This window comes from Vanacampus margaritifer, chromosome 6 (assembly GCF_051991255.1).
Source record: "Vanacampus margaritifer isolate UIUO_Vmar chromosome 6, RoL_Vmar_1.0, whole genome shotgun sequence".
NCBI lineage: Eukaryota > Metazoa > Chordata > Actinopteri > Syngnathiformes > Syngnathidae > Vanacampus > Vanacampus margaritifer.
Genome location: NC_135437.1, coordinates 7,531,143 through 7,557,477, shown reverse-complemented (window position 1 = coordinate 7,557,477; position 26,335 = coordinate 7,531,143). Strand labels below are relative to the sequence as shown.

General features: G+C 39.0%; 3 protein-coding genes across 14 annotated transcripts; 2 read left to right on the top strand and 1 right to left on the bottom strand.

Moving 5' to 3' along the window:
* The first annotated feature begins 1,541 nt into the window (after positions 1-1,541).
* On the top strand, positions 1,542-7,561 carry slc15a5 (solute carrier family 15 member 5). 2 transcript variants are annotated; one of them, XM_077567272.1, is made up of 9 exons: positions 1,542-1,992; positions 2,250-2,472; positions 2,756-2,925; positions 3,576-3,796; positions 3,983-4,169; positions 4,312-4,555; positions 4,619-4,750; positions 4,836-4,944; positions 6,284-7,561. In XM_077567272.1, exons 1-9 carry the CDS (start codon positions 1,608-1,610, stop codon positions 6,308-6,310), a joined length of 1,698 nt encoding a protein of 565 aa, XP_077423398.1. In that variant the 5' UTR covers positions 1,542-1,607; the 3' UTR covers positions 6,311-7,561. The 2 variants fall into 2 exon arrangements, 1 of the variants encoding a protein (XP_077423398.1); XR_013294344.1 differs by lacking the exon at positions 6,284-7,561 and having other exon boundaries at positions 4,312-4,544; positions 4,836-4,943.
* A 1,425-nt stretch (positions 7,562-8,986) lies between these two features.
* On the top strand, positions 8,987-11,445 carry tmem17 (transmembrane protein 17). 2 transcript variants are annotated; one of them, XM_077567277.1, is made up of 5 exons: positions 8,987-9,194; positions 9,320-9,455; positions 10,222-10,335; positions 10,429-10,572; positions 10,684-11,445. In XM_077567277.1, the coding sequence occupies exons 1-5, from the start codon at positions 9,097-9,099 to the stop codon at positions 10,759-10,761; spliced, it is 570 nt and encodes a 189-aa protein (XP_077423403.1). In that variant the 5' UTR covers positions 8,987-9,096; the 3' UTR covers positions 10,762-11,445. The 2 variants fall into 2 exon arrangements, with proteins under 2 accessions (XP_077423403.1, XP_077423402.1); XM_077567276.1 differs by having other exon boundaries at positions 8,989-9,205; positions 9,352-9,455.
* On the bottom strand, positions 9,022-25,484 carry agbl2 (AGBL carboxypeptidase 2). 10 transcript variants are annotated; one of them, XM_077567269.1, is made up of 26 exons: positions 25,449-25,484; positions 25,211-25,263; positions 24,995-25,070; positions 24,555-24,730; positions 24,256-24,385; positions 23,806-23,973; positions 23,601-23,708; positions 22,839-22,995; positions 22,512-22,761; positions 20,280-20,681; positions 19,988-20,130; positions 18,674-18,830; positions 18,461-18,587; positions 18,275-18,375; positions 18,087-18,190; positions 17,098-17,176; positions 16,878-16,967; positions 16,729-16,806; positions 16,538-16,633; positions 13,878-13,980; positions 13,421-13,747; positions 13,312-13,342; positions 13,036-13,232; positions 12,632-12,767; positions 11,817-11,959; positions 9,022-10,810 (listed from the first exon to the last, which is right to left on the bottom strand). In XM_077567269.1, the coding sequence occupies exons 5-25, from the start codon at positions 24,365-24,367 to the stop codon at positions 11,833-11,835; spliced, it is 3,093 nt and encodes a 1,030-aa protein (XP_077423395.1). In that variant the 5' UTR covers positions 24,368-24,385; positions 24,555-24,730; positions 24,995-25,070; positions 25,211-25,263; positions 25,449-25,484; the 3' UTR covers positions 9,022-10,810; positions 11,817-11,832. The 10 variants fall into 10 exon arrangements, 6 of the variants coding, with proteins under 6 accessions (XP_077423395.1, XP_077423396.1, XP_077423390.1 ...); XM_077567270.1 differs by having other exon boundaries at positions 24,555-24,708; XR_013294340.1 differs by lacking the exons at positions 24,555-24,730; positions 24,995-25,070 and having other exon boundaries at positions 12,636-12,767; positions 25,449-25,474.
* Positions 25,485-26,335: the final 851 nt, after the last annotated feature.

The window sequence follows — 26,335 nt, the reverse complement described above, 5'->3', positions numbered from 1 at the left end:
ATGCACGCAATCACACTCATCAAAAAATGACGAAAAAATACTCCAAAACCGAGGTTCTCTAAAGGAAAACAAACGGCGATGGCATTACCGGGAAAAAAGCGGTGATTTTCCCTGAAATACGTCACGGCTATTTGTGCACAGAGTTTCTGTTTCAGGTTTCTGCAAGAAAGCACAAATATTTGGAGGGGTTAAATCACAGGGACTTCACTTGCTTTTCGCTAACTTCTATTTAAATTAATGTGAGTTTGAGCATGACTGGTTGATTCTGAACACAACCAGATTCCCTGTTGTAAATGGGTGTGCACTCTTGCACGTGAAAAATTGCTTATTTTTTACTTACCGTCTTGAAAAGTTTTTTTTTCCAGTTGAGTTTTACAGGTTATAGGTCAAATTGATGGCGGACTTTCTTTTTAATGATCGTACAATCTCATTTAATTACATCACAAAACCTAGCTTTTGAACGGGGTGTGTAGATTTTTTTCTGTCATCTGTCATTTTTACAGCACTGCACACTCCAACTATAGTGATGTTGTTTATAAAAATAAAAGCGAGAAAATATTTGGAATAAGGCAGCTGCATTTGAGAACTGTCACATAGACTTACTGCCCAGTTTAACATTTACCGTACCACAGTGCCACTTACTCTATGTTACGCTACCCCAGGAAAAAGAAACTATTTTGCGACAACCCCCCTCCCTCTCCAACTCTCCGTCATGACTGTAAATGGTATGTCGTCTATAAAATTGTTCTAAGTACACGTTTGAAGAAAAGCTAATATTCCTTGTGCACTCTCTAACAACGAGAGCACCACTGCCACCTATTGTAGTGGATGAGCAATTACACTTTTTAAAAATATTATTACCCACCCAAAAAAAATTCCATGGAGTCACACGCACCCACCTCCCCGCTGGCATCTCACGGGGGCGTGCCCCCCTATTTGAGAAGGACTCCCAAGTACATTTTACTGATTAATGGAAGGCAGCAGACGGTTGTTTTGCTACACTTAAGACCTGTTTGGTGTTTACGTGTGTGCCCTCTGTTTCACTCGCACTTAACATCATCAGCCTAAATACAGCAAGCGTGCCAAAATGAGTTTGGACTGTTTTCACAAAGGGTTGTGGTATTTAGTGAGTGCTTCTTATGTGTGAAAGGGAATTATATTTTGTTATGGCGTTGAGCTGATCTGCTTTATTTTTCAAGTACTTAAGAGCATATTAACACAAACTGTTTGTTCCTATGTTTAGTGCTATATTTCAAACTTTACACGTGTTAAGACAGAAGTGAAGTTGTTTGAATGGAAAGATAAACCGACCAAATGCATGTATGTTGTTGGTCATCACAGAACTATTTCTGGACTGCTCTCTAAATCTATCACTTTTCCTGACGGATGCCGTTTTTCATGATGTGTCAGACGACTGCAAGGCAATCGTCTGAAACATTAAATCAGTAAGGTAATAAAAGTGGGCAATAGTCAGCCATCAGCACGTGTAGAACACGGCTGTGTCTGATGCTTTGTATGCCCACTCAGCCCAGCCCCTGCTGCTCTTTTCCTAGAAGGTCTAGACTTCACATTCAGAGCTTTGCTGTTTCACAGACAGCATCCATCTCATGAGGGAGCCCGGTCACCGTTCTGCAGGAGGGATGGTGGCAGGAGAAGTTCAGAGACTGCCCGAGGGCAAACGCCACCTGAGGCGGCTCTCCGAGACACCACGTCCAGACCGGACAGCATCACGCGGGGGCCGCAAGAAGCTCCAAGTCATCATTTGTGTTCTGCTGGTGGAGCTATGTGAAAGATTCACATTTTTCGGCATCGTATGCAACATGATTCTCTTTTGCACTGTAAAGCTCGGCTATGACAACTACTTGGCCGCAACAGTGAACTTGTGCTTCATCGGAGCCAGCACGCTGACGCCTGTGCTGGTCGGCTGGTTTGCTGAAACCTGGCTAGGAAGAACCAAGGTGCTCTACTTGTGTGCTTTTCTTCATTTCTTTGGTAAGACAAAGTCAACGTTTGTTTTTCTTGTTTTTGTTTGCGAGGGTTCACATTGTGGCGGAGTTTCGGCTTCGGAATTTCTGAGCAATTTTTTATTTTCTCAAATTATATACGGTGGAGTTAAGATCGTCAACTGAGGTTTCACTCTATATCTGTACACAGTGTGATTCCCTATGTTTACCTTATGACCTCACATCCAATTCAATTACAGCCCAGTGTGATGTTGATGTTTCATGACTCAATTATATTTTCCATAGGCACAGCAATGTTACCAGTGGTAGCATTCCCTTTTGAAGATTTCTACATCGACACTCATCATATGAGTCATAAGTTAGAACCTCATGAGCAGCAGGCCCTGTTCTACACCGGCCTGCTGGCTGCTGCGCTGGGCATTGGCGGCATCCGGGCCATTCTTTGTCCTTTGGGAGCATACAGCCTGCAGAGCTACAATCAGTATCAGCTACTGGGCTTCTTCAATTGGTATGTGATGCAGATACAGTTTGTAAAGTTGTCCATTTAGTCAACAAGTAAGTACACATTTCGATTTTGAAACTCGTTTAAATGTATTATTTATTTAGCATCAAGAAAAAGAAAATACTTTAAATGTTGGGTGCAGTAATTATTGTGCAAATATGACATATAGTTTGTTAGTTAGTTAGCCTTACAATGTGCCTGTTTAAGATGTTAAAAGTAGGTGCAGATAACCTATAGCTCAAATTGAAACAAGCAATTTGTACTTTGTACTTTACTTTACTGTGTTTAGGTTCTACTGGCTGGTCAACCTGAATTCCACTGTTGTGTTTCTGGGTATTGCTTACATCCAGCAATCTGTGGCCAAAAATCTGGCTTTCCTAATCCCCTTCACCTCTGCACTGCTGGCACTCATTGCCATACACATGATGCGCAACAAACTCACCTACAAACCCAAGAAAGGTAAAAAAATTAATTAAAAAAATTAAAAAAGAAAAAAAGCGCACACCTTTTCAATCTTCTGATTTTATCCAAGAATATCATACACCCTAAAAAGAGAATTGTTAAAAAAAAATTGAATTGTTGCCCAATTTAAAAAAAGTATCTTCAGTTGGTAACACACAATTGAATTAAGTTAATACAAAATGAATATATTGTTTAATTAATTATGAGTTCAGTAAACTAAATATATTTACTTTGGATTAATTTTGGATTAATTTAATTTTTGATTAATTTAAGTGAATATATTAAGTTTATTGAACTAATAATTTATTAAATTAAATGTATTCACTTTGGATTAACTTGATTCATTTGTGTGTTACCAATTGAAGTGATTTTTTTAAATTGGTCACCAATTCAATTTGTAATCTTAAATTGGTTTAGGTGACGTTTTTTGTTTTTTTACTATTTTCCTATAATCTAATATAATTGCTTAGACCTTCCTCTTTGGTTGTGTTTTTTTCCCCATCAAACTGTATACTTTAGAGTACATAAAAAGAAAAAAAAAGGTAAAGAGGTGGTTGAAAGATTTTTTTTTTTTTAAGTTTAAGAGGAAAATGTCATTTTTGGCTTATATGGCACCTCATCCCAATGTCTTTTTGCTTCTGTCAAAGGCGGATCTTTATTGACCACGCTTGGCGTTTTCTTAAACTCCCTCAAGATGTGCTGCCTTCACTACCGCCACCTCAGTGGAGATGTGCCATCTTGGTTGGACCGGGCTAAGGAGAACAATGGCGGCCGGTACAGCGAGACTCACGTTGAGAACGTCAAAGTCTTGGCCAAGCTCTTCCCTCTTTATGGACTCCAACTGATATACAGAGCCTGTGTCACTCAGGCAAGTCAGTAAATCAAGTTTGGGTCACCAACATGGTGCCCCTCCGAGGGCCAAGCTTACCAGTGAAGTGATCATTTAATTTAATTCATTCACAATTCATTTGATAAATAATGATGTATAATATTGATAATTTTAGCAAATTTGTACAGAAGTACAACAGAGGGTCATTTCTGTATTTCCACGCAGATCCCGTCTGGATACTACATCCAAGCCATGAACTCCAACCTTCACCTGAGTGACGTCCTGTTGCCCATCGGCACTATGAACGTGATCAGCATTTTACCTCTGCTCGTGTTGGCCCCGCTGATGGAGTGTGTGAACAGCTACTCTCTCTCCATGGCCAAAACTCCGCTGGCACCCACGAGAGTGATTAGTGAGTACTCGCCTTTGCGCACCGCCAGTGACGCAACACGGTGTTTCGTCATCTTCATCTAAATATGTCTCTTTTTGTTCTACCTCTGTTGTCCTCCCTCTCCTCTCTTGAAATGACTTGTCTTGCAACTCCCATTCTGCAGCCCCCTGTCTCATCACCCCACCCTATCTAATCCTCCCCTTACAGCTCTGGGACATGCATGTGCAGCCCTGTCCGTCCTGGTGGCAGGTTTATCGGAGCTGCGCAGGAAAGCTTCCCCCCTGGTGGAGCAAACCCTCTCCGGGAAGGTTCTGCAAGTATCGTCCATGCCGTGTTTCCAGCTGGCGCCGCAGTACATTCTTCTCGGACTGGCTGAGGCTCTGGTTACGCCAGCATGTGAGTGAAAGGTAGGCCGGTGTGGAGACCTGTTGGAGCAGCATCCTCGAATGTCTCTGCTTCTTCTACGGCAGGTTCCCTCATCTCTTTCCAGCTGACTCCTGGGCACATCCGAGGAATCTCCCTCCACTTTCTCACGCTGTCCTACGGAGGAGGCTGCTTCCTAGGAGCTATCTGCATTCAGTTGGTCTACTTCATGTCTGGAGGTGAACAAGTGCTCATAGAAGCATTTTTTAAAATCCTTCAAGGTCGATTCAATGTCATTTAAAACACAGCAATGCTTGACTGCAGGTTCCTTTTATCCAAACGTCCTGCACGATGGAAATTTGGAGAGCTTCTTTTTCCTCATGGCCACGCTGATGACGATAAATACTTTGGTGTACTGGGGTATATCTCACAGGTACTGGAATGACACAAAAGTAACAAATATAACTAGGTCTGCCTTCAAGATCCTTGTATCAGAGAAGTCAGTTTGCAGACTGCAGTTGTCATGAGCAAGGAGTCTCAAATAGGCCAAATTAAAGCAGAAGGTGGTTGAAATGCTAGTGGTCATGACCTCAGCCTCGAAATTCTTACTGTAGTAGAATTTTGATGCTCTTGGGTTGAAAAATTTTCTCCTCATGCTGAATGCAGATTCTCTTGAAAGGCAGGATGTGGGGGCTTATCTTCAGTACATTCCGCTGAGATCTTCTTTCTCGCTTTCACTGTATGACCACATTATTTTTCATGTGTGCATTAATTATCATAAGCAATTATATCCTTGAACACTCGTATTACAAATGATGTCCCTTTCTGTACATTGCCATGTTATTTGCTTTTTTTACACTCTAAAAACAGTTTTGTCAATTATGGATCAAAAATGGACCATTACACTTTATCAATTTGACCCAACTTTCTGGGTTGTTTTATACAAAATGACTCAATTTTTTGACCCAAGTAAAGGATCTGGCCAATATTTATGAGTTGTTTTACACTAAAAGAACAATTTCTTGACACAAAGTTGAGTCGGTCCATTTTTTACCCATCGTTGGGTTATTTTTTTACCCAGCTGTTTTTAGAGTGTATTATTATTATTTATTATTATTACTAATAATACTACACACACATGTCCTCATCTGGTTTGCCTAAAAACGGCATCATTTGGTCTAACTTTATTGCAAATATGTGTATAAGCTCGGCAAATTGCTATAGTGTTAATCTGACAGACACTCTGACCGTCTCACTCAAGGCCCACATATTATGAGTCTTTGTAGGACATGATCAAATTCATAGCAGTAGCTCACAAAAGTGAGTACACCTCTCCCATTTTTATTGAACAAAACTGAAGAAATTACACTTTGTTTTATTATGTCAAATTTTTAATGTGTAGTTTTTTAAGAGTGTGAATTTATTGCCCCATCAAAATAACTTAACACACAGCAGTTAATGTCTAAACATGGCAACAAAAGTGAGTACACCCCTAAGTGAAAATATCCTAAATGTGCCAAATGTCAGGGTTAAATAGCTAATTGAGGTTGATATTTATAAAAATAATAATAAGAATAAATTTTAAATAGAGGTTGTTATCGGGTTTTTTTTTATATACAGCATGTCATTGTGTTGTAGAGAAGAGGATGTCATATTTATACCAGTATGCTAAAGTATACTATTGTCCAGAAAGTTATGATTATCTGTATGTAGTGTATACATGTACTGCCAGTTGTTTTGAAACCTTCTTAAAGAGTGTTTTCCTCTCCCAGGTACATGGATCTGAGTGTGCGGGGTAAATCGCTGACAATCAGCCCACTAACAGAAAAGCTTCTTCAGTACAAAGCTTGCCTGCGGTATTATGACACTGTGGACCGCTCGTACACAAACAACTCTTGTGAATCCATCATCTGACAGACTTTAAAAGTCATCTCTACGCGGCGCTGGCGCTGCTTATTGCTGTGTCAAATTGAATGTACCTTTGTTGTTTTATGGTGATTTGTGAGTAACTGTGAAAGCATACGCAAGCTATACGAGCATCATGGCTACGTTCACACTGCAGGTCTTAATGCTCATTTTTTGAATAAGCGTTCACATTACCTATTAATTGCGACCGCAGTCTGTCTGCTGTGTGAACGTAGTGTGTCCCCAAAGGGACTCGCATGCGCAGAAGAAATACGTCACTCACAGCGCTGTGTTTGCGGAAGTAAATACGCATGATCCAGCGTGCCAGGGCCACGGACTTTTTTTTATAAGTCCGTCATCTGGGCTAATATTTTTACCATCTCATATCTACAGAGGAGTGATGCAGGAGGAGGTAGAAATAATATTTAGTGAAAATGAGGCTAGCCTGTTCAGCGCCTCATCTCACGGAGATCTCTCCTTTTTTTTCTCTCCCTAACGGTGACGTCACGTCATTGCCACGCGCATAAATGAGCCGTCTGCGTGGCTAAATTACTAATATCACCACCGCAAATGTCATCTTTATACTTCACGTTTCAACTGGAATTAAATTAAAGTCAAATATAAAGTCACAACATGTTAATCGAAACAACTTTGCTGATTCACATAAGTCTCCCGAGACGTGCGGACCTCGTGGATGCGTCAGGCATAAATCAAGCTTAATGCCCCCGCCCGCGTGGAGCGCATATTGGACGTCGATGACGTCGAGGTCGGATATATGCGACTGTGGTCGCATTGCTAAAATTCGGATACGTATCCGATCTAGGACCACATATGAAAGTGACCCAGGTCGGATGTGAAAAAAACGGAATTGAGCCGTTCAGACTGACATAAAAAAGACACAAGTCGCATTTGGGCAAAAAAAAAAAATCCGATCTGGGTCGTGTTTTCCTCTAGTGTGAACGTAGCCCATGTAAATAGTTCAATCGGAATAGCCAGGCTGCATCCAGTGTGCGCATGCACTGTCATGACATCGTTGTTTATGCACTTTAAATTGTCAGCATCTTACCAAGAGCTCGTCGGCAATGGGAGAACTTCTTTAAACTTGTTTTTATCAAGGTGTTGCTTTAATAAAAGTGTTAAAACTATCACAACTACTGTGCTACATTAGATGAATGAACTCCATCTTGTTAAATTGTGTTTGTTTACATCGATCGCTGCATGTCCCATGGCTGTAACAGAATAGATCATGTAACATGTAATCAAGGAAAACTGAAACTTGCTTTGTGGGGCTTTAATGTTTATTTAGAACTGCCCTATGTGAATATCTTGAAACAATGTGGTTTGTTACAAAAATAGACGCGCGTACCCGCCGATTCGCAACATTCTCAAGCAGAATTGAACATTTACAAATGGTGAGTCATGATAAATGCATACGTTACAGGATCTTTGTGCAGTTTGTCACTTCTTTTTTTTTTTACTCGTGACTGCCACCTCTGGCCCAAAGCATAACTGCAGAATCTGTCAGGCACACTCATGGTAAACGTATGAGTACTGCACCATCTTAAAGCGATAGCCACAGTTGACAAACGTAGACATTACTTCAAATGAGGCAAGAAATACTCCGCCCCTCCCCTCCCCAAAGAAATTGAGGAGTCTGAGGGTCCACACACTACTAAAAAGGGAAGATAAAAGCTGATAGGTGCAGTCACAGCAAAACAGTCAGGGCTCTTCGTGCTTACGTGGGCATTGGTGTAGCATGCATGATATAGAAAAACCTTTAATATTACCTTTTAAAACTGCACAATGCATCTTTAACAAACACGTGAAAATCACGCATACATTTGTGGATTTGAAAAACGTGAAAATCACGAATATATTTGTGTGAATAATTTTAAGACAAATCTCTCCCCTTAACCCGTGGGCAGTATTTTATTTTGAAATGGCTTGATCAGAACCAACAAAGACCCCAAAAATGGTCACAATAACGCCTTGGGGTTAAAGTAAAACGTTTCAAAAGTTTACACTTGGGCTTGCAACTGGTATTCCTACCAGGCCAAAAATAACCAGTGTTGCAACAACAGCACCATCTGTTGGTCTAAAGTAAAATGTTTCAAAAGCTTTCAATGTTTTATGTATTTATAACATAATTGATAAATCATCAAACATTAAATTTTAAAATGAGATTTTCTAACCCTAACCCTTATTATTCAAATAAAATTTACATATTTTTCAATTTAGATTACTGTATTTAAATGTATTCATAATTAACAATAATTTGTAATACAACCAAATTTGAAGGAACATTATTTTATCAGTAAATGTATTTATAAACTATTTTTTAAACTCATCAACGAATTACTTTCGTCCTGTCTATTTTTAAGAAGCGAAAGTTTGCCCACCTCTGATTTAGTGTATAATTGTGCTGACCCAATTAATGTATTTGATTATCTTTCAAAAATAAAATCATGTTAACTAATCAGTGTTAGTGTATTAAAAACCAAGGTTGTTGTTTTAAGAGTGCATTGGGAGAATGTAGCCCCAAAACAACAAAGCAGAAAACCAGTGGTGCCACTGGTGCTTGGTTGCCATGGAGACAAGAGCAGCCTTTGCTGTCTGCGAACAGGAAGAGGAGTGTCGCTTTTCTCCGGTTTTGTTTGCGCGAACCATCGCTCTTTAAACAATGGACATACCAGAAACCATCAGAAGACGTTTGGAGGATTTTTCTCGTAATGTCTTTGTGGACCAGAGTCAATCTCCAACGAAAGAGCGCTACACGTCGTCAGCACACGGTGAAGTCAACACGCAGCTAGCATAGCAGCGAGCTAGCATGACTAACGATCGGAATGCTGTTTGTTTGGATCAAACTAGCGTTCTCAATTTTAGACTCAGCAACTACACTTGAGTCACCTCTCGGTGTCTGTTTGTTTTTCCCCAGACAAGCGAGTTCTGGCAAGTCTGCCCCTCCAGATGTCTCTGTTCTTTAACATGTGGTTCTTCCCCCTGTGGTGGATCAGTGAAATTGTCATGCTGCACCTCAAAGTACGAAACACGTGAACGGCCTACGTCAACATATTGTCTCTGAATATGAATAAAAGTTTAGCTATTAATGTTATTTAGACGACATGTTTGTCAATACAAGAGTCTAATAACATGCAAGAAAGACAAGGAGTTGAAGTTCACGAGAATGCACCTAAATAAGTTCATTGGGCTAAATAAAACACTTTAATGCTTTGTAAATGTAAGGGAGCAACCCCCCCAAAAAAAGTGTGTGTTAGATATGCGCCTTTAAGAGGGGCCTGGCGAGGTGGGGTGGCATTTGACATTTTAAAATGCACACCAGCGATTGATTTACAGCAGCCGAGAGAATCCACCACACACTTTCTACATTCTGAAAGCATGCATTGTAGATTAATGTAAGACTAAATCATGAATTGATTGTAAAAAGCTGTTTGTCTACATATGCCCTGCAATTGGCTGGCAGCCAGTCCTGGGTGTCCTCCACCTCTTGTCCAACTAAAGTCAGCTAGTGCGTTAAAACATTCAACTATTATGGTGAACAGACATCTTCTTTTGGGAGGACAGACCATTTTCTTACGCCCTGTTCAAACGGTCGGGGGTTTTATAAATTCATGAAAATGTCCGGTTGACATTGAGTGACTAATAGGAGGTGAAGTACACTATGTAACTCTGACTGGTACCACAATTTCAAGGCCGGGTCAAGTGTTCTTTTTTTTTTTTTTAATGGGAATATGGTCACCCTAAACTATCTACAATTCATTGTTTGTTAACCACGATTTTTTTGTAGTATTCTGCTTTGCCTGACTACTACAAGTTCATCCTTGTGACTGTCCTCATCCTGATGACTGTGATTGAGGCCATCAGACTTTATCTTGGCTATGTGGGGAACCTGCGTGAAAAGGTAGCACATCAGCAATAACATTTTGAGAATGCATTTACTTCGATGAGCACAAGGTTGCTAAACAATATTGATGCTATTTTCTGTTTGTGGGAGGTGGCAGAGTTGGCTGGATTTTGGCTGCTGAGCATCTTGCTGCAGTTGCCACAAATCCTCTTTCAGCTTTTCAATGAGGGCATTCTTGTACAGCCCCTGGAGAGAGGCATTCACATCGTTTTAGCGCTTTTCATCATCACTCAGGTATGTTGCTGCTCTTAATTGTGGGACGTCACGTCGGTACTTCCATCATCTCCATTTTTGAGAATGAGTGAGTTACTTGAGTAAAATCCTTTTTCCGCTTGAATCTTCCAGGCTGTTGCTGGTTTTGTGGCTCTCCGGGACTTGGTCAGACATACAGAAAGTCAATTCCATCTCCGCCAGTTTGATTGAAACTTCACACACATTAGGACACATCAAAACACCTCAAACGTCCAAGACTCTGTAAGCACAACGTCACATTTTGGTTTTGTAAAATATAAATAATGGATTCATTAACTCATTCACTGCCATTGATGGCTATAGACGTCAAAACTTCATTTGAACTATTTCTATTAGTTTCACATTTTTTTCCACATTTGTTAACAAGAGTATGAAAACCGAGAAAAAATGTATTATACATTTAGAACACATATAAAATTTGTGATTAATCTTCAGTTAACTAGTGAAGTCATGTGATTAATTACAATTTTAAAAAATTAATCGCCTGATGCCCCTGATAAAAAGAAAAAGAAAAGGAAAGATTATTAAAAATTAGGGGCGTCAGACGATTACATTTTTTAATTGTAATTAATCTCATGACTTCAATAGTTAACTCACGATTTATCACAAATTTGATATCTGTTCTAAATGTACAATTAAAACAATTCTAGGTTTTCATACTCTTAACAAAAGTGGAAAAAAATGTGAAATTAATAGAAATAGTTCAAATTAATTTTTGACGTCTATAGCCGTCAATGGCAGTGAATGAGTAAAAATAAAGCATATTTATTTTTGTATTTTGTCAGCAGCTTGTAATATTGTTTTGGTATGTTTGTAAATAATAAAAACATTAACTTTTTGACATTGTTTATTAAATGTATTCATTAGTAAATGTTATCCTGACCCATATTATTTTCCCATCATGAAAATTTTTTTCATGCATAATTTCAATTTTAGACATTGAAGTCAAATTGTCAAGTTATCTTAGAATAGGTTAAACCACACCCTATATAATGACTTCAGCATCAGTGGCATCCTGTTAGCTAGATACTTTCACATGTTCCTTCAAGTCCATTTAAAGATGTTCCATTCACTGATCAGAATGTCTGCAATCCCAACATTATACTGTAAAGTGCCACAAACTGGGATGGTCTTATGGCAACTGGCCTCACTGCAGCAGTGCCATCAGTGACCTGCTCTTCTTGTATTCAAGGGCCTGATATCCTCAGCCTGACAGTGACACTCACCTCACTCACCGTCATGTCACTCTGTGGATGTGGACGGCTTTACAGGGGGTAAAACATACTTTGGTCCTCTGTCTTCTGAAGGCGAATTCCTTGGGGCTAAAACACTCGTTGGTCTTCTGTCTTCTGAAGTCGAGTTGCTCGGTCTGTGGAAAAATTAAAAACATGCTAAATTAAATGGGTTAAAAAAAAAAAGGAAATAATTTGCCTCAATTATCACACAAACCGTCACCATAGCATGATATTAGGCAAGATGTCAGCGCATCTTGCAAAACTTAAATTAAGCAGGTCCGTAAATTAGCCAAGCATCAGTACAAAAGTCCTGATTACTTCGTACAACATGGGTAAGACACTAAGTTGAGAATAATAACGGAATGTGTGCCATAAATTCAGCTTCATAAAGTGTTTATGCGATTTAACTTGGAAAAACTTTTTGCATGCTTTCTGACAATAAGAGTGCCACTGCCACCTACTGGAGTGGATGTGTAATTATACTTTTTATTGTAGGATAGCAAATAAAAAAAGTTCCCTGGGGTCACACGCCCCCTCTCCCCCCAGGGGCGGCCCACCACCCAATTTGAGAAGTACTGAACTAGAGCCATAAAATAATAAAATGGCTGTTATTGAAGTTGGGGCAGAAGAAAAAAATATTCAAAGAATGGTACATGTAATGGGGTGCGAGTTCCACATCAAGTATTTTTTGTAAAGCAAAATACAGGGGGAAAGAGGAGCTTGGTCAGTAATTGAGTATAGAAAATGTTGATATAAAGAATGACAAGAAACCCATCCATTGATCCACAGTACTTAACAGTTTTTACCTACGTCCTTGAAGGTCTGTGTATCTTAGTAGAGGCATTAAAAAATGAGGGTGGGAAAGGGGCTTTCTTTGAGAGAGTTCTGAGATGAGATCTCGACGGTTCATCTCTCGAAACGGTAGATGTTTCAGCAATCCAACTAAATAAAACACAAAAAAAACAGTATATAGTTATTGGTTTACACCACTGCAAACTTCAGCCACATTTGTAAATGAATACCCCTGTGACAATGTAAATTAAAACTAAACATTATTGTCTTTGTAAAGGCATCGTTTGTGGAACAGCACATGTGCGGGATCTCATTAAACTGTAGAGCTTGACCTAATTTCACCTAATAACATTCCAAATTCATGTCAATATTGTGGCCTGTGCAGTCCAATTTAACAATGTCAATTTTAAAGACCAACCTTCAATGTCCGCTTCGCTGATATTTTGCCATTTGTTGTTGTTGGACATTTCCGCAAGTGCAGAGGGCAGATCCTGGTGGACATAGTAACGATTTGGCGTCACTAAGGAATTTCTGTCTCTGTGATGATCATTGTCCTCGCTGGTGCTTGACGGCAAGTGCCTCGAGGGAACCATGTGAAACATGGGACTATGATGACTGAAACCAAAAAGACATTTGGGAAGCTGTCTGAACTGACAAAAAAACAACAACACATAATTGGCGGTTCAAATTTTACCTGTCAGATGTTTCATTGTCAGGTGACAGCCCTAAAAAAAAAAGGCACAAATTTAAAAGCGTGGCACTTCCGCATGTGTAAAATAAACCGTGAAGGATGCACCACTCACGAGAGGCGAAATTCTGCTGCTGCTGTTGATAATAACGCTGACGATGAGGATGCTGTTGCTGCTCCTGATCATGATGATGAGGATGCTCCTCCAGCTGCAGCTGCTGATGGTGATTACGATGCTGGTCCTGATGAGGTAGATAATGACCGTGCTGGTGCTGCTGATGATAATGTTGCTGGAGATGCTGATGATGATACTGTTGCTGATGAAGCTGCTGCAGCTGATGCTGGACCGGGTACAAAAATCTCGGAGGACGTTGAAGGAGAGCACTGAAGTGCAGCAGCTTCGATGAGTATCTCCACTGTGCTCTGTCTCTTTGTTCGTCTGCTTTAAGCAAACGTCGGCACACACAAACGCACGACTGTCACGAGCCGTTCCAGCGCATGTTCGCATTTCTTTGAAGGGGTTTATGCACTGCAAAAGTGCTCATTAGATACAAGCAATATACAAAACGCACCTCTGAGAGGTGAAAAGGCTGCATAAGGGTTGATGTTTGAGCATGCTGTCTTCTTGCGGCGCGCGTCTGCTTCTGCCCTCATTTCCTCACGTCGACTTTTACCCTAAAACAGCGCATTGGAAAACTTCAGTGTAACTTTCATTGAAAAACATTAACATTGATTTAAAATAGCCAAAGTTTCCACTTGTCAGGTGCTAGAACAGCTTGACTTTTGAGTGCAACGGAGTTTTCAAATTTCAAGTTGCCACTAAGTCGATTATTTTGTAATTTTTTTTTGCTTTGTGTATTTGTGCAAGCCCCAAAATCGCAGCTCTCACTCACAATTTGACATGCCAGTAAATTGAGTGACCGGCTCCGTCATGGCCCAGATATACAGTTCTTCAAAAAAGTGTAATAAATGTATTTAACCATTTCTTGAACATAACTGTATGAAAGTGTACATGGTGTATTAGTGGTTTGAATGACCTCTAGTTCAGCTTGTTTACCTGCCGGTTGAGTAAAAGCACCTGTGACTAAAGCCAAACGGTGGCAGGGTTTTTACTTTCTGGACCTGGATTCTCCACCTCTGCCTTGACTCTTGAGTCATTTGAGCACAGTTAATAGCTGGTGAGATCCCTTAAATATTAATTTGGTTAAAGATAACATATCAGTATTTGCAGTTCAACAACATACAATCAAAATAATTGATGATCTCTCACGGCGTTCCCCAAGGGTCAGTGCTTGGCCCTAAGTTATTTATATTAAATATAAACGATATCTGCTGTGTCTCCAAAATACTTTGAAGTGTTTTGTTTGCTGATGACGCAACTCTCTATTGCTCTGGAGATAAATCTGAAACAGCTTCTTATTACAATGGAAAATGAATTCAAATGATTAGAAAATTGATTTGACACCAACAAATTATCTCTAAATTAAAAAAACAAAACATAGTTTATAGTTCTTGGCACGAGACAGGTCAAGCATCAAGTCACAATTAGAGTAGATTGTAATGAATTAGAAAGAGTCTATGAAAATACTTTTGTTGGTGTTGTTATCGATGAAAGATTAAGCTGGAAGTCCCACATAGACAATGTTAAAAGGAAAGTGTCCAAAATTATGGGGATCTTTTACAAAACAAAGGATCTTTTGAATAAGAAGTCATTGTATACATTATATTGCTCATTATTATTACCACATCTAACCTATTGTGTGGAAATATGGCGAAATGCTTACAAAACAAATACTTAACTTTTAGTACAAAAAAGACCAATAAGAATTATTAACCGATCAAAATATACAGAACCAACAAATTCACTATTTATCAAATTAAGCACAGTTAAATTTTATGATCTAGTTGAGTTTAAAATTGTTCAAGTAATGTACAAGGTACACACCAACCTACTTTGCCACAATATTCAGAAGCTGTTTGAAATCAGAGCCAGTGACTATGATTTGAGGGGTATAAGTGTCTATAAAAAATTCTAAACAAGAACAAATGTTAAGCAAATGTGTGTTACAATTATAAATGTCAATTTGTGGAATCATTTTGGAATTAACCTGAAAAGGTGTGAATCACTGGTTGTGTTTAAAAGGATGGATAAAAACTAAGTACAACAACAATATTTAAATCAGGTAGAAAATAGAGTGCAATTAAAAATGTATATATAAGCCTTTGTGCTGATTTATACATCTGTTAAAATGCTTATCAACTAAATGTACAATACTGTTGGCATAGCTATGCACGTATAAGTGCAGCTGTTTATGTGTAAGTTTGTGTTTGTTTGTTTTTTGTTTTTTTGTAAGGGGGTAGGACTCGATAGTTATTGACTTGTTCCTACTCCCTTTTGAACATGTAAGCTGTGCTGTGCTAATGACTAATGATGCTTGTATAAAGTTTTTTTTCTCTCTCTCTTTTAAATATATATATATATATATATATATATATATATATATATATATATATATATATATATATATATTTTGCTTCTTGTTTATATGTTCAATAAACAAATCAAAGTTCAAGTTCAAAAAGTTAAAAGCTCAAAGGTTAATGGATATTGGCGTGTGGGGGTGGAATTGCTGATTTAACTATAAACAACAACAACAAATGAGCTGACACAAAGGCAAATTGGGTGGCTCACATCTTTTTTTCCCCACTTTTGTTTGGTCTTTACAGAGATGTTCATTCACCTTAAATAGGAGGCTTAAAAAAAACTCAGGCATCTTCAGCAGGGTGGGAAAAAAACAGGGCCTTGTAGAACTACTGTTTCGTTAAAGCTACTTCACACAGAACATGGAATTTTCGAATCACTACTGCCACCTGTGGCCGAAAAATGAAACTGCTTTTCTATTCTTCACATAACGGGCACATGACATCACATCCGCAGATAGAGGGCAGGAAATTTAAACCGAATTCTATCTGAAAACTATTGCCCTGAGGCTTGTAGGAGTAACCTTTGAGAACAGCTAAGTGTTAACCTACTAATTAGAAGATGTTTCAGTCACAAATGGTCAAATAAAAAGGTTACTGTAAAGATATTTTTGGCCAAATTGTTACAAAGAGCAGCTGCTTTAAGTCAAAACTTAGGTTGGGACATTGAATGTAAGTTTCAAGTTAATTAATTTACCGGCTAATGTGTTGGTAAATTATATTAAATGACAACAGTGATGAACGTCAATACCTTGTGAGCTTCAAAGCCTTGCCAAAGGGTCACATGACTGATCTCCAGATGACGAGTATCTACTGTAGTCACACTTTTCTTGTCTGGAATATTTACCTTGGCAGGCAAATGATTGATATAGTGATATAGTCATGTGTATTCCATTCAAGACCTTATATTATAAGCTATATCATTTATTCCATATGTCATACCTCCCGTTTTCTTCGGTGTCTTCTTAGTGGCCTTTCTTGGATGCTGTCTTGTGCGTTCTCATGCTGAAAGTCAGGCTCCTGCAAAGATCCAAACAGTTGACATCTACCAGTATTTGCAGAATAAATAAATGAATGTAATCTTGCCCGACCATATCTTGAGTGTCTTCGGGTTGTATCCTACTTTTCAGCCTGTCTCTTTCTTTGCGAGTCATTTTCTTCTTATTTTTACCTGGAAATAGCTTTGAGGAGAGGAGCAGCAGATTGACATATTTTTCTTCAACTTTATCCAAATCTCTTTATTACTTGACAAATATTATAGAAATACTGTAGAAACATGTATCCATGGCAGCAGGTCGTCATCATATGTACCTCTTCGTCTACAGTTTCCGTCTGTCCAAGCAAATGTAACGGAAGTCCATCAGAATCAGAACTATTGGAACCACTGGTGCTGCAAACGCAAAACAAAAGAAAGGATGAATTTAATAACATAGATCATAGTATGCCATGTCCACGTCAAGTTATTGTTATGAGTGATTCGGGTTAATCTACACAATCAATGTCATCCAAGACAACTTTTCGATATACTTTAAGGAATGACAATGTAAACTAGAAAAATTCCCGCGGAAATTTTGAATGGGACTGCTGACTCTTGTAAATGAGCTGAACAGTTTAAAATTTAAACGACTGGAATCGGTCAAGAAATGTGGAAGTTAACCATAATCAACATCAACTAAAAGTATCTCACTGTCCCTGAAAATGTATTTTAAAAAATGTAAATGAGCTGAACAGTTTAAAATTTAATCGACTGGAATCGGTCAAAACGTAAATTGATTCTGTTTGGGAGGTACATTCATTCATTCGGTAAATTCAATATTTTTCAATTGGGTTATAGCTGGCTTCAAGTCTTTTCTTTTCTTTTTATATTAAACATATGGTTAAAATGTACTCAAATAAATATAAAGGATAAACAGTAGTGTAATATTTAGCTTTTTTTTTAAAATAGGTTTTGGTGAACTAATGAATACACACTCACACGCACATACACATTTTCACCCACATACAAAATAAAAATTAATATAAATATATATAGAAAAAGTAAAAATAAAAAAAATAAAAAAAGGAGAGAGCAATGATGATGACATGTCAAATCGGTAAAATTAACGAATGAACAATACTGACCTCTCCAGAAAAAAGGAGAGAGAAAAAAAAAACTTGCACACAATGACCCACATTAGTTTATTTAACTTTGTATGCTAGAATTTTTTTGGGGGAAACAAGGTTTTCTAACAAATCTTCATTCATGTTGAGCACTGCTCCGTATATTGCTAGATCGTGACTCAATGTAATATATGAATTACCCAGATTCCAAATCGTAGATGGAGAAGTCGATGTCCAATTCTTTGCCCCGCTCTCTGACTTCTGCTCTCAACAGAGCTGTTAGTTCTTTTAGACAGTAAGTCACCTGAAGCGGCATAATTAAACCATTGAATCAGATGCATGCGTCTGGATCAACTTCATCATGATGAGATGCGCGCTGTTCACTTACTTTCGTCGGATCGGGATCACAAAAGTCAAGTAAGGTGTCACAAAAGTAAAAGCCCAGGGCCTTAAGATCTTGCATGGTAAAATGGGTTCCCTTCCTATCACCTGATGAGAAAAATGAAATGAATCAATGAAAAAACATAATCAAAGCATACTTGTAAACCAACACATTGAGAAGGTGTACACCAACCTAGTGTGGAACCTCCAAAAGTGGCCTCCATGGTGTAGCTATTTTTGATACCAAGTCTCCACATGGCGACCCGCCCGGTTCCCTCTTTGCTTTTCTGCACTTGGAATTTACAGCACTCAAAGGAGAACTACGGAAAGGTGAGCGCGGGAATTTCTGAATGCAATTTTGCGCATGTGCGGACCAAAAGAATCGCATCTTTGTGACAAATAATACCTTGTCTTTGACATTCTTGCTCAGCATCAGAGGGAAAACTCTCTCCTGAAGCTTCGGCAAATCCTCTTGGTTGTTACAACCGTACATAAAGACATTGTTTTTACGGTTGTGTCCATGGAAGTCACAGTACAGAACTACATCTGTCTGCTTCATCAATCTGAGGAAGGAAATAACAGTAAGCTCAGAGTTTTGTGTTGATGGCTTGTCGATCAAAGCAAAATAGCATGCAATTACTGAATAAGCCAGTATGGATGTTACTTACACATTTGTCATTTTGCTCAAATCCCACCTGAATGAGAGTCCTTACCTCAGTCCAAACTAACACAGTACAACTGGTTGATTACATACAATAGCAATCGACTCTGTAATACGTAGATTGCTAATTGCTTGTACTGTACTTAATAACTGTAACCTATCCCAGATGATTTGAAGCAAAAGTGGGATTATACATCCTGTACTGGTTACCAGCCAATGGGCTCTTTGCACAGCTCAACTACTTCCTGAATTTAATACCACTCCTGTCTTTCATGAGTGGACAAATTGATTCATCCAGGTGTGTCTGCCCATTGTCGCCACGGTTACTGAGGTCAGGCACACCTGGATTAATCATCTTGTCCAATCATGAAAGACAGGAAATGAAGGAGTGGTATTGAGTTCAGGAAGTAGTGGATTTGTGCAAAGAGCCCATTACAGGGCACATAAAACACAGACAACTGGGGTGTGAATTGCCTCGTAACTGGCGATTCGTATCACGATTCATAGGTCACGATTCGATTAGATACCGATTAATCTTGATACGAATCTATAAATCGATTATTGCGATTTTTTTTCTTCTGAATTTTGAAAATTCTAATTAGTAGTGATAGACAAATGAAGCTTCATGAAACACTTGTGATATTATTTGACTAGATGGCACTCTTGGTTTAAATGGGCCAGCTAGCTAGCTAAGCAGCTAACCAGACAGACAGACAGACAATTAAAGCTTTATGAAGCAGCTGTGATATTTTTTTACTCCTCTAGATGGCACACTTGATTTAAAAGCTAACCTCAAGTAAGAAGTTTTGTTGAATATTTCTATTAAAAATGTATGTTTAAAAATCGATTTGGCCGCATATTGAATCGATACGGGAATCGTGCACGGTAATATCGCGATATATCGCCGAAACAATTTTTTTTAACACCCCTACAGACAACCATTCAGACTTGCACATGTTTACTGTCACTGAGTGGGAGCTAAATCCACGTTGCCTGCAGTGACTGACAAAAGTTACCATACAATAAAATACGAAAAAATACACAATGAAAAGTGCTCACTTTTCCACCATGTTCCGGGTGTGCCACACACATGGAAAAGAATCCCTGAGCATAGTCTTGTAATTCCGGTTGAGGTCCCTGCCTGCTAAAGAGCAGCGGTAATTGCCAACCACCACACCGTCTGGGTTCAGCATTGGCACCACCTGAGGCATATGATAGGGAAGAAGTCTAAAATTCCTGGCATGAAGCACTGATACCACACGTCTAAGAAAGTGTTGGACCTCCTGGAACTGCATCACTACTCTGCATTAAAACAACAAAAAACAAATAGTTATATTTTGAACTTGCTCACCTTAAAAACAAAAGTTTCCCGCAGAAGTTGCGCATCATCCGAGTTCCCCAGCAAGAAGTCCAGGAATCCCTCCATCAACCAGGATGCATTGGTCTCTCCTGGGTGTACTCTTGCCGTGACCACCACTGCCTTCTTGGATTTGACATCTTCATCTTTGTCGCCGGCCCGTGACGTTACCGTGAGCACGTAGACTGCGTTTCCAGCTAGACTGTGGCACAGGACTCGTACTTTGCAGTATGACGCCACTGCTGGGTTGGATGAAATATGCCTGAGATAACGCTGTAGGTGTGAATAGGTGTAGGGATAGCAGTGGGCGAGGTAGCAGGTGTCAGATTCATATGGGAACTGGAGAGTCCATGTCAGGGAGTAAAGGGTCCTTGACTCATTGGTTTCCTTTGCATTCTGAATTGGGACAGACATGGATCTCTATGAGACATACAGTCAGTATCTCACAAAAGTGGCAACATGTGGCCCAAAAAAATATTGACACTTTTGGCAATTTCTGCTGTTGCACTATAGAGATATTTGGCATTTTGACAAATATTGTCATCTGCCTTTTTACGAATCTGAAGGCCGGTTTTTCACTGAACAGAGAATGGTTGCAAACGTAGCGAATTTTGGGTTTCATCAGTATTTGTAAGATGTTCCCAGAAAGTTTTTACTTGTCGAAAAGAAATTTTGTGTTCAAACATGTTCAGGTCTTTTGAATCCTGACGAAACCCCCAAATTAGGTACATTGGCACGCATTTGTCACTCACTGAGATACAGGAAACTTTTCATTTATGTATTTAAATTTCCACTTAATAAAAAAAACATGCTGACACTGGGAACTCCTTAAACTTGTAATTGTTTGTTTTTTTTATAATTAAGAAATTATATATTTTTTAAAATGTAAGTTTATTTACAGTAGAAAACTTTAGGGAGTTTCTAATTTAGCTTAACATGCTGATGACTCTGGAAGCTCTCTAATTTAAAAAAAATAAATTTTAAACAATTATTCTTTATTCCTATTCCTTATTAGGATGATGATATGATTATGATAATGGAAATATCGTGATATCGCGATATTAAAACTGCCACAATATCGTCGTCGCCATGTAACAATAATTAAAGCAGCACATCTGTTAAAAAGGCAAATTTATATTCCATTTGTGCGTGTTCTAGCACCCTCTGGTTGTTATATTTTTTAGTGCCTTTTCAATTTTCATACAGCATGTTTTGGCCCTTCTATGTTTAAAATCCACACTAATCGTCAAATGAAGGGGAACGTAATATGCTTGTGAATCGAGTCAATAAGTGGAGGAACTCAATGTGTGCGTACATTAGCAAGTAAGTGTCTCAATATTAAGTGTTATTAGGGATTGTATGTTTGTTAATGTGCAATAAAGTTATGTACAAAAGCACAATATGTTTTTTTTTAGTATGAGCTCTTTTTTTTTTTACAATATTGTGACCTTTTTTAATGTCACCATCCTCCCCAGAATATCGCGATAATTACCGTATGGTGTGGTTCATATCGTGATATTATACGTTTGGATATTGTTACATCTCTATTCCTTATGTTTAAAATTAAAAGAAAAACCTTCAAAGTGTTGAAAATTTGAAATGATTTTGGGCGGCATGGTGAATGATTGGTCATCACGTCCGCCTCTCAGTGCATTGAACGTGAGATCGAGTCCGGGCTTCGGCCTTCCTGGGTGGAGTTTGCATGTTCTCCCCGTGCCAGTGTGGGTTTTTTGCGGGTACTCCGTTTTCCTCCCACATTCCAAAGACATGCATGGCAGGTTAATTGAACACTCTAAATTGTCCATAGGTGTGATTGTGAGTGTGGATGGTTGTTTGTCTCCGTGTGCCCTGCGATTGGCTGGCAACCAGTTCAGGGTGTACCCCGCCTACTGCCCAAAGCCAACTGGGATAGGTTCCAGCACCCCCGCGACCCTTGTGAGGAATAAGCGGTTAAGAAAATGGATGGTTTTAATTTTGACACAAATATTTTCTCCTTTACTACAAATGAAAATCGGTGTGAATATCGGTTATCGGCCTCCTTGACTACTAATAATCCCTGTTGGCATCGGTCTAATACTATTACGCTGTGTATAATTATTTTTAACATCCTACCTGCTACCAGATTAGCCAAGGGTAAAACATCAATTTACAATAGTTTAAAATCTGTGTAACCATGTGAGGAAGCTCATAAATGTAATTTTTTTGAACTCATCTCAAGCCACCAACCTGACTGCGGTAGTATGTGATGTTGGAGCCTACACGTTTCCATCCAACAGCGGTCTCCTGAGCGGCTCTCTCAGAGTAGAACAGAGGCTTCATGCCCTGCGTGTACAGACTGCGGCGCTTCATCAAGTTGACGATAGTAAGGCGGTAGTCCACCCCAGCTTTCATGTTCCTGACTCGGAAGTAAAACCACTGCGTGTGCTTGCTGGTGTACATGTCTGTGCGCAGGGTGAGTTCATAATCATAGGGACCCCTGAGCAGGAGACGACACATAGGTTAGGGTAACCATAGAGTAAAAAAAAAAATGATGAAACGCTATCAGAGACTCACACTTGCACAGCCTTCTGAAGATTTCCACTCTCAAATCGTGATTCAAACTCAAGTGAGACGTCTGTCTGGTGGACGTCATAAGAAGAAGAAGAGGTGCTATTCACAGATACTCGTGAACCTCCAACACGAGAACATGTGAAGAAGGGACTCTTGTCGGCTTTCAAAGAATGGGGAACAAAAGATGTCAAGAATAAATGTTTTCATCAAGCAAATCTTCTATTGCTGTTATTCAAATGAGCACTTAATTCTACGGTTATTCTAAGTGCTAATACAAAAATAAAAATACATGTCCAAATAAGTAGTTGACAAGATGGCTGAATGAAATTCCATATTCACTTGTCTCTCTAGTCTAAATCAACACTCATGACACTTCATTAGGAACACCTGCACAATTAATTTTCTGGCTTTTTTTGGGGGGATTAAGGAGTTATCTAAACAATGTTTATTGTTGTGATTTATCAAATACTTAGAGCTGTTTCTAGTATTGGGTGGTCTAATTTATCTACATCTATTGTATTTACAATTATGAAAACAGCCTCTCAAGGTGAATTGATATTTCTAAGCATGTTGTTGTAAACATTACGATCTTTATACAGGTGTACTTGATGCGACTCTCATTAGACTTGGCCAATGAGTATATGAAGAATATTCACAATTAGTGTACAGCAGAGGTCACCTACCTTTGTTAAACCTGGAAATTAATTTGTGGCTACTGTGGGGCACCATGTTGGTGACCCCTGCTGTACAGTAATGTAACGTTACCCCGGTCAATGCAATAGACAACTTGTCTGCTCTCATCCCCAGATAGAAAGGGTGTCTTTTCATGGCCACTTGGCTGGTAGAAAGGTTCAGGCATTGGAGGGTCCCACTCTGAGAAACAGAAATGCAGCATGAATATTAAATTGGTCAAACATCAGATTCCTTATGGACTATTCAGGGGGGTAATAAAGCATCCTTGTTACATTACCTATGTGATGGATTGCATTACTGATGACCTCGCACTCTTCTGGCCAACGCGGGCTGGAGATGGATGGGAACTGAACCAGGTCCAGTGGTGCTCGAAGACTAAAAACTGGGCGTCCGCCATCATACTCTACACGCAGCTGCCTGGTTCGCAGTCTCTGAGTAATTGATACTAAGGAGACACAGAAATCATCTCTTCCAAAATTTTTGATTCTTTTTTTTATATTTCTGAGCTCTTGTTCCATCCATCATAAAGTATGTGGATATACCTTTCTCATTAACATTGCCATCAGCTTCTCAAAACAAGTTTTCTCATTTGACTGCGGGTTATGCTTAATATTGGTCAGGAATTAGGCTTCAGGGCCACTTTATAAATATTTAAACCAGCCTCAAAAGAATCCAATAAAGAAATCTCTTTACATTAGGGACAGTAAACACATGAAAAACACCTTACGCTGCTTTTTCACTGCTACATCCTCCTTGCCCTCCTCTTTGTTGGAGTCATTGTCAGATTTGTCCAACTGGCAGCTGTTCCACCAATTTCTGATCACAGGGCCGGCGGCCATGGCTGATGTTTTCCCTGTCTAAATTGCAAAGTGTAAAACATGCCTATGAGTACCAGGTGTCATAAACTGCCAGCCCTGCAAGTCAAACATTAAAGAATATGTACTGAAGTTGAGTAATGTTTCAAAATATAATAAGATAATGCACAAAGTGACAATGGTGGCACTGCCACAAGATTCTAACACTTACTAAACGTTGTGGCAGATGTCATCCCCATGATGCTCACAGCCCCTTGGTGGCATATTTGCATATCTGGGGATGGCTAAGATATGTTGCGAGTTCTTTAGCATTCAGCCTGGTAATAGCATATCGTTGTTGTCCGCTTTCTCTTCTGTTGCTACGTCTATGAGTGGAGAGCATTCAGTCTACAATATATGAAATACACTATTAACAAAATAGCTACATTAACAGTGCTTTTAAAATTGAAGCACAGAAAAGAGTAGCTGTAGTTTATTTACAATAAATGGTGATTGACACAGGGAATGATGCAGCGATGATGTCACACTATTTATATTTTGTAAATATAAATATTTCAAAGCAATTACTAAAGTGTCCAATCAGATTGAACTGATGTCATTCCCTATGCTGCTTGAATTGAAGACATTCATTTCTACTGCATCATACTTAACTGAGAGCAGAACTTTATTTGCACCACTGCCAAGTACAGCCACAAGGATAAGCATATTTTTGAATCATTTTCCTCTCCTGCAATTTAAGCAAAACTGCACATTATTCTTTATGTCAAATCAGAATAGTTGATACAGTTTTATATTGCTCTCACAGGTGTAGCTGTAGCTACCAAAGGCTGAGGCTGGTGATAGTAGACAAATGACCAACAAACTTACACACAAAGTGACGGTGACGGTAGGAGACCTTTCAGGCATATTCGAGGTTCTGACTGTAAAAATAGATAAATTCAATCATTTTAAATCCATATTTAACACAAATATGACCAAAGGAAACAGGGGGTCAACGAGTTTATCGTGTAAAATAGATCTTGGTCTGCATAAATGTGCTTTATTGCCCATTAGGTGCGGTTGCTAAGTTTATATTAAATCATATTTTTGAGTCATGACGACTTACCTCGCTTAACGCTGCATTTCAGTCCAAGAAAGAGAGAATGAAAGAGGGGGGGGGGGGGGGGGGGGACAGGCTTCATGAAGCAACAAGATGTTACCTAGCAACCGATGTCTTGGGCCAAACAAGCGCCGCGATACTGGCACTGCCGCTGTTCTGTCGAGTTGAGCTACCCCGTCGAACAGAACACCGTCTTTTTTGTTAGCTAGGCCATTCTCATAATTCAACAAAAATGCTCTGTTGTAACAAGCTGTATTTAGACCAACTAAAATGGCCGTCACAAATGGCTGGTGCATACAATGCAGGTTATTTTCTTCTAAATGTTAACTTAATTTTCATATATGCACATAAAGGCACTGTTCATCAGTTCCTAGGAAATCAAAATGTCCCAAAAATAATTAACTATATTTAGATAAGGCGCCAGGGATATTCATGTAGTCTTTAGGGCTACCACACTGGCACCATTGTTGGTGACCCAACAACACTATTAGATTGTTATAATTATTTTATAACTGGTTATGTTTTTATGAACCAGTTACAAAATTTTGATTATGCAAAATCAGTCTGCTTTCACAGAGCTCCAGAAGTCTCAAGAGTATTCACTGTTAAAAGCTGTTGAGGTCTTAGACAATTTTAAGTTGAACGAGGTCCGTAAACAGCTAATCAATTAATTGTTGCACCTCTAATGAACAGAGATAATTTTTCCAAGTCTCTGAGGGGTGAGAAAAACACCACAAAAGTCACAATTTAGTGGAAGTAGTAAATCGCATTACCAGGATTTACCATTAGTTTAAAAAAACAAAACAGATTCAATACAGAGAACTTGCAATACGTTTGTTTTTGGTCTTAAGAGTGGGAAAATGTCTAATATTGTATGGCGTTCTCCCATGTTG

Excerpts from the sequence above, each read along its gene's own strand:
- tmem17 (XM_077567277.1), top strand. The coding sequence starts at position 9,097 with ATGGACATACCAGAAACCATCAGAAGACGTTTGGAGGATTTTTCTCGT. Across the intron at positions 9,456-10,221 it reads TTGTCATGCTGCACCTCAAA|TATTCTGCTTTGCCTGACTA; the intron begins GTACGAAACACG and ends ATTTTTTTGTAG. Across the intron at positions 10,573-10,683 it reads CGCTTTTCATCATCACTCAG|GCTGTTGCTGGTTTTGTGGC; the intron begins GTATGTTGCTGC and ends TGAATCTTCCAG.
- slc15a5 (XM_077567272.1), top strand. The coding sequence starts at position 1,608 with ATGAGGGAGCCCGGTCACCGTTCTGCAGGAGGGATGGTGGCAGGAGAA. Across the intron at positions 2,473-2,755 it reads CTACTGGGCTTCTTCAATTG|GTTCTACTGGCTGGTCAACC; the intron begins GTATGTGATGCA and ends TACTGTGTTTAG. Across the intron at positions 2,926-3,575 it reads CACCTACAAACCCAAGAAAG|GCGGATCTTTATTGACCACG; the intron begins GTAAAAAAATTA and ends CTTCTGTCAAAG.
- agbl2 (XM_077567264.1), bottom strand. The coding sequence starts at position 25,249 with ATGCCTGAAAGGTCTCCTACCGTCACCGTCACTTTGTGT. Across the intron at positions 23,974-24,255 it reads TGTAGCAGTGAAAAAGCAGC|TATCAATTACTCAGAGACTG; the intron begins GTAAGGTGTTTT and ends GTGTCTCCTTAG. Across the intron at positions 22,996-23,600 it reads TGTCTATTGCATTGACCGGG|CCGACAAGAGTCCCTTCTTC; the intron begins GTAACGTTACAT and ends ATTCTTTGAAAG.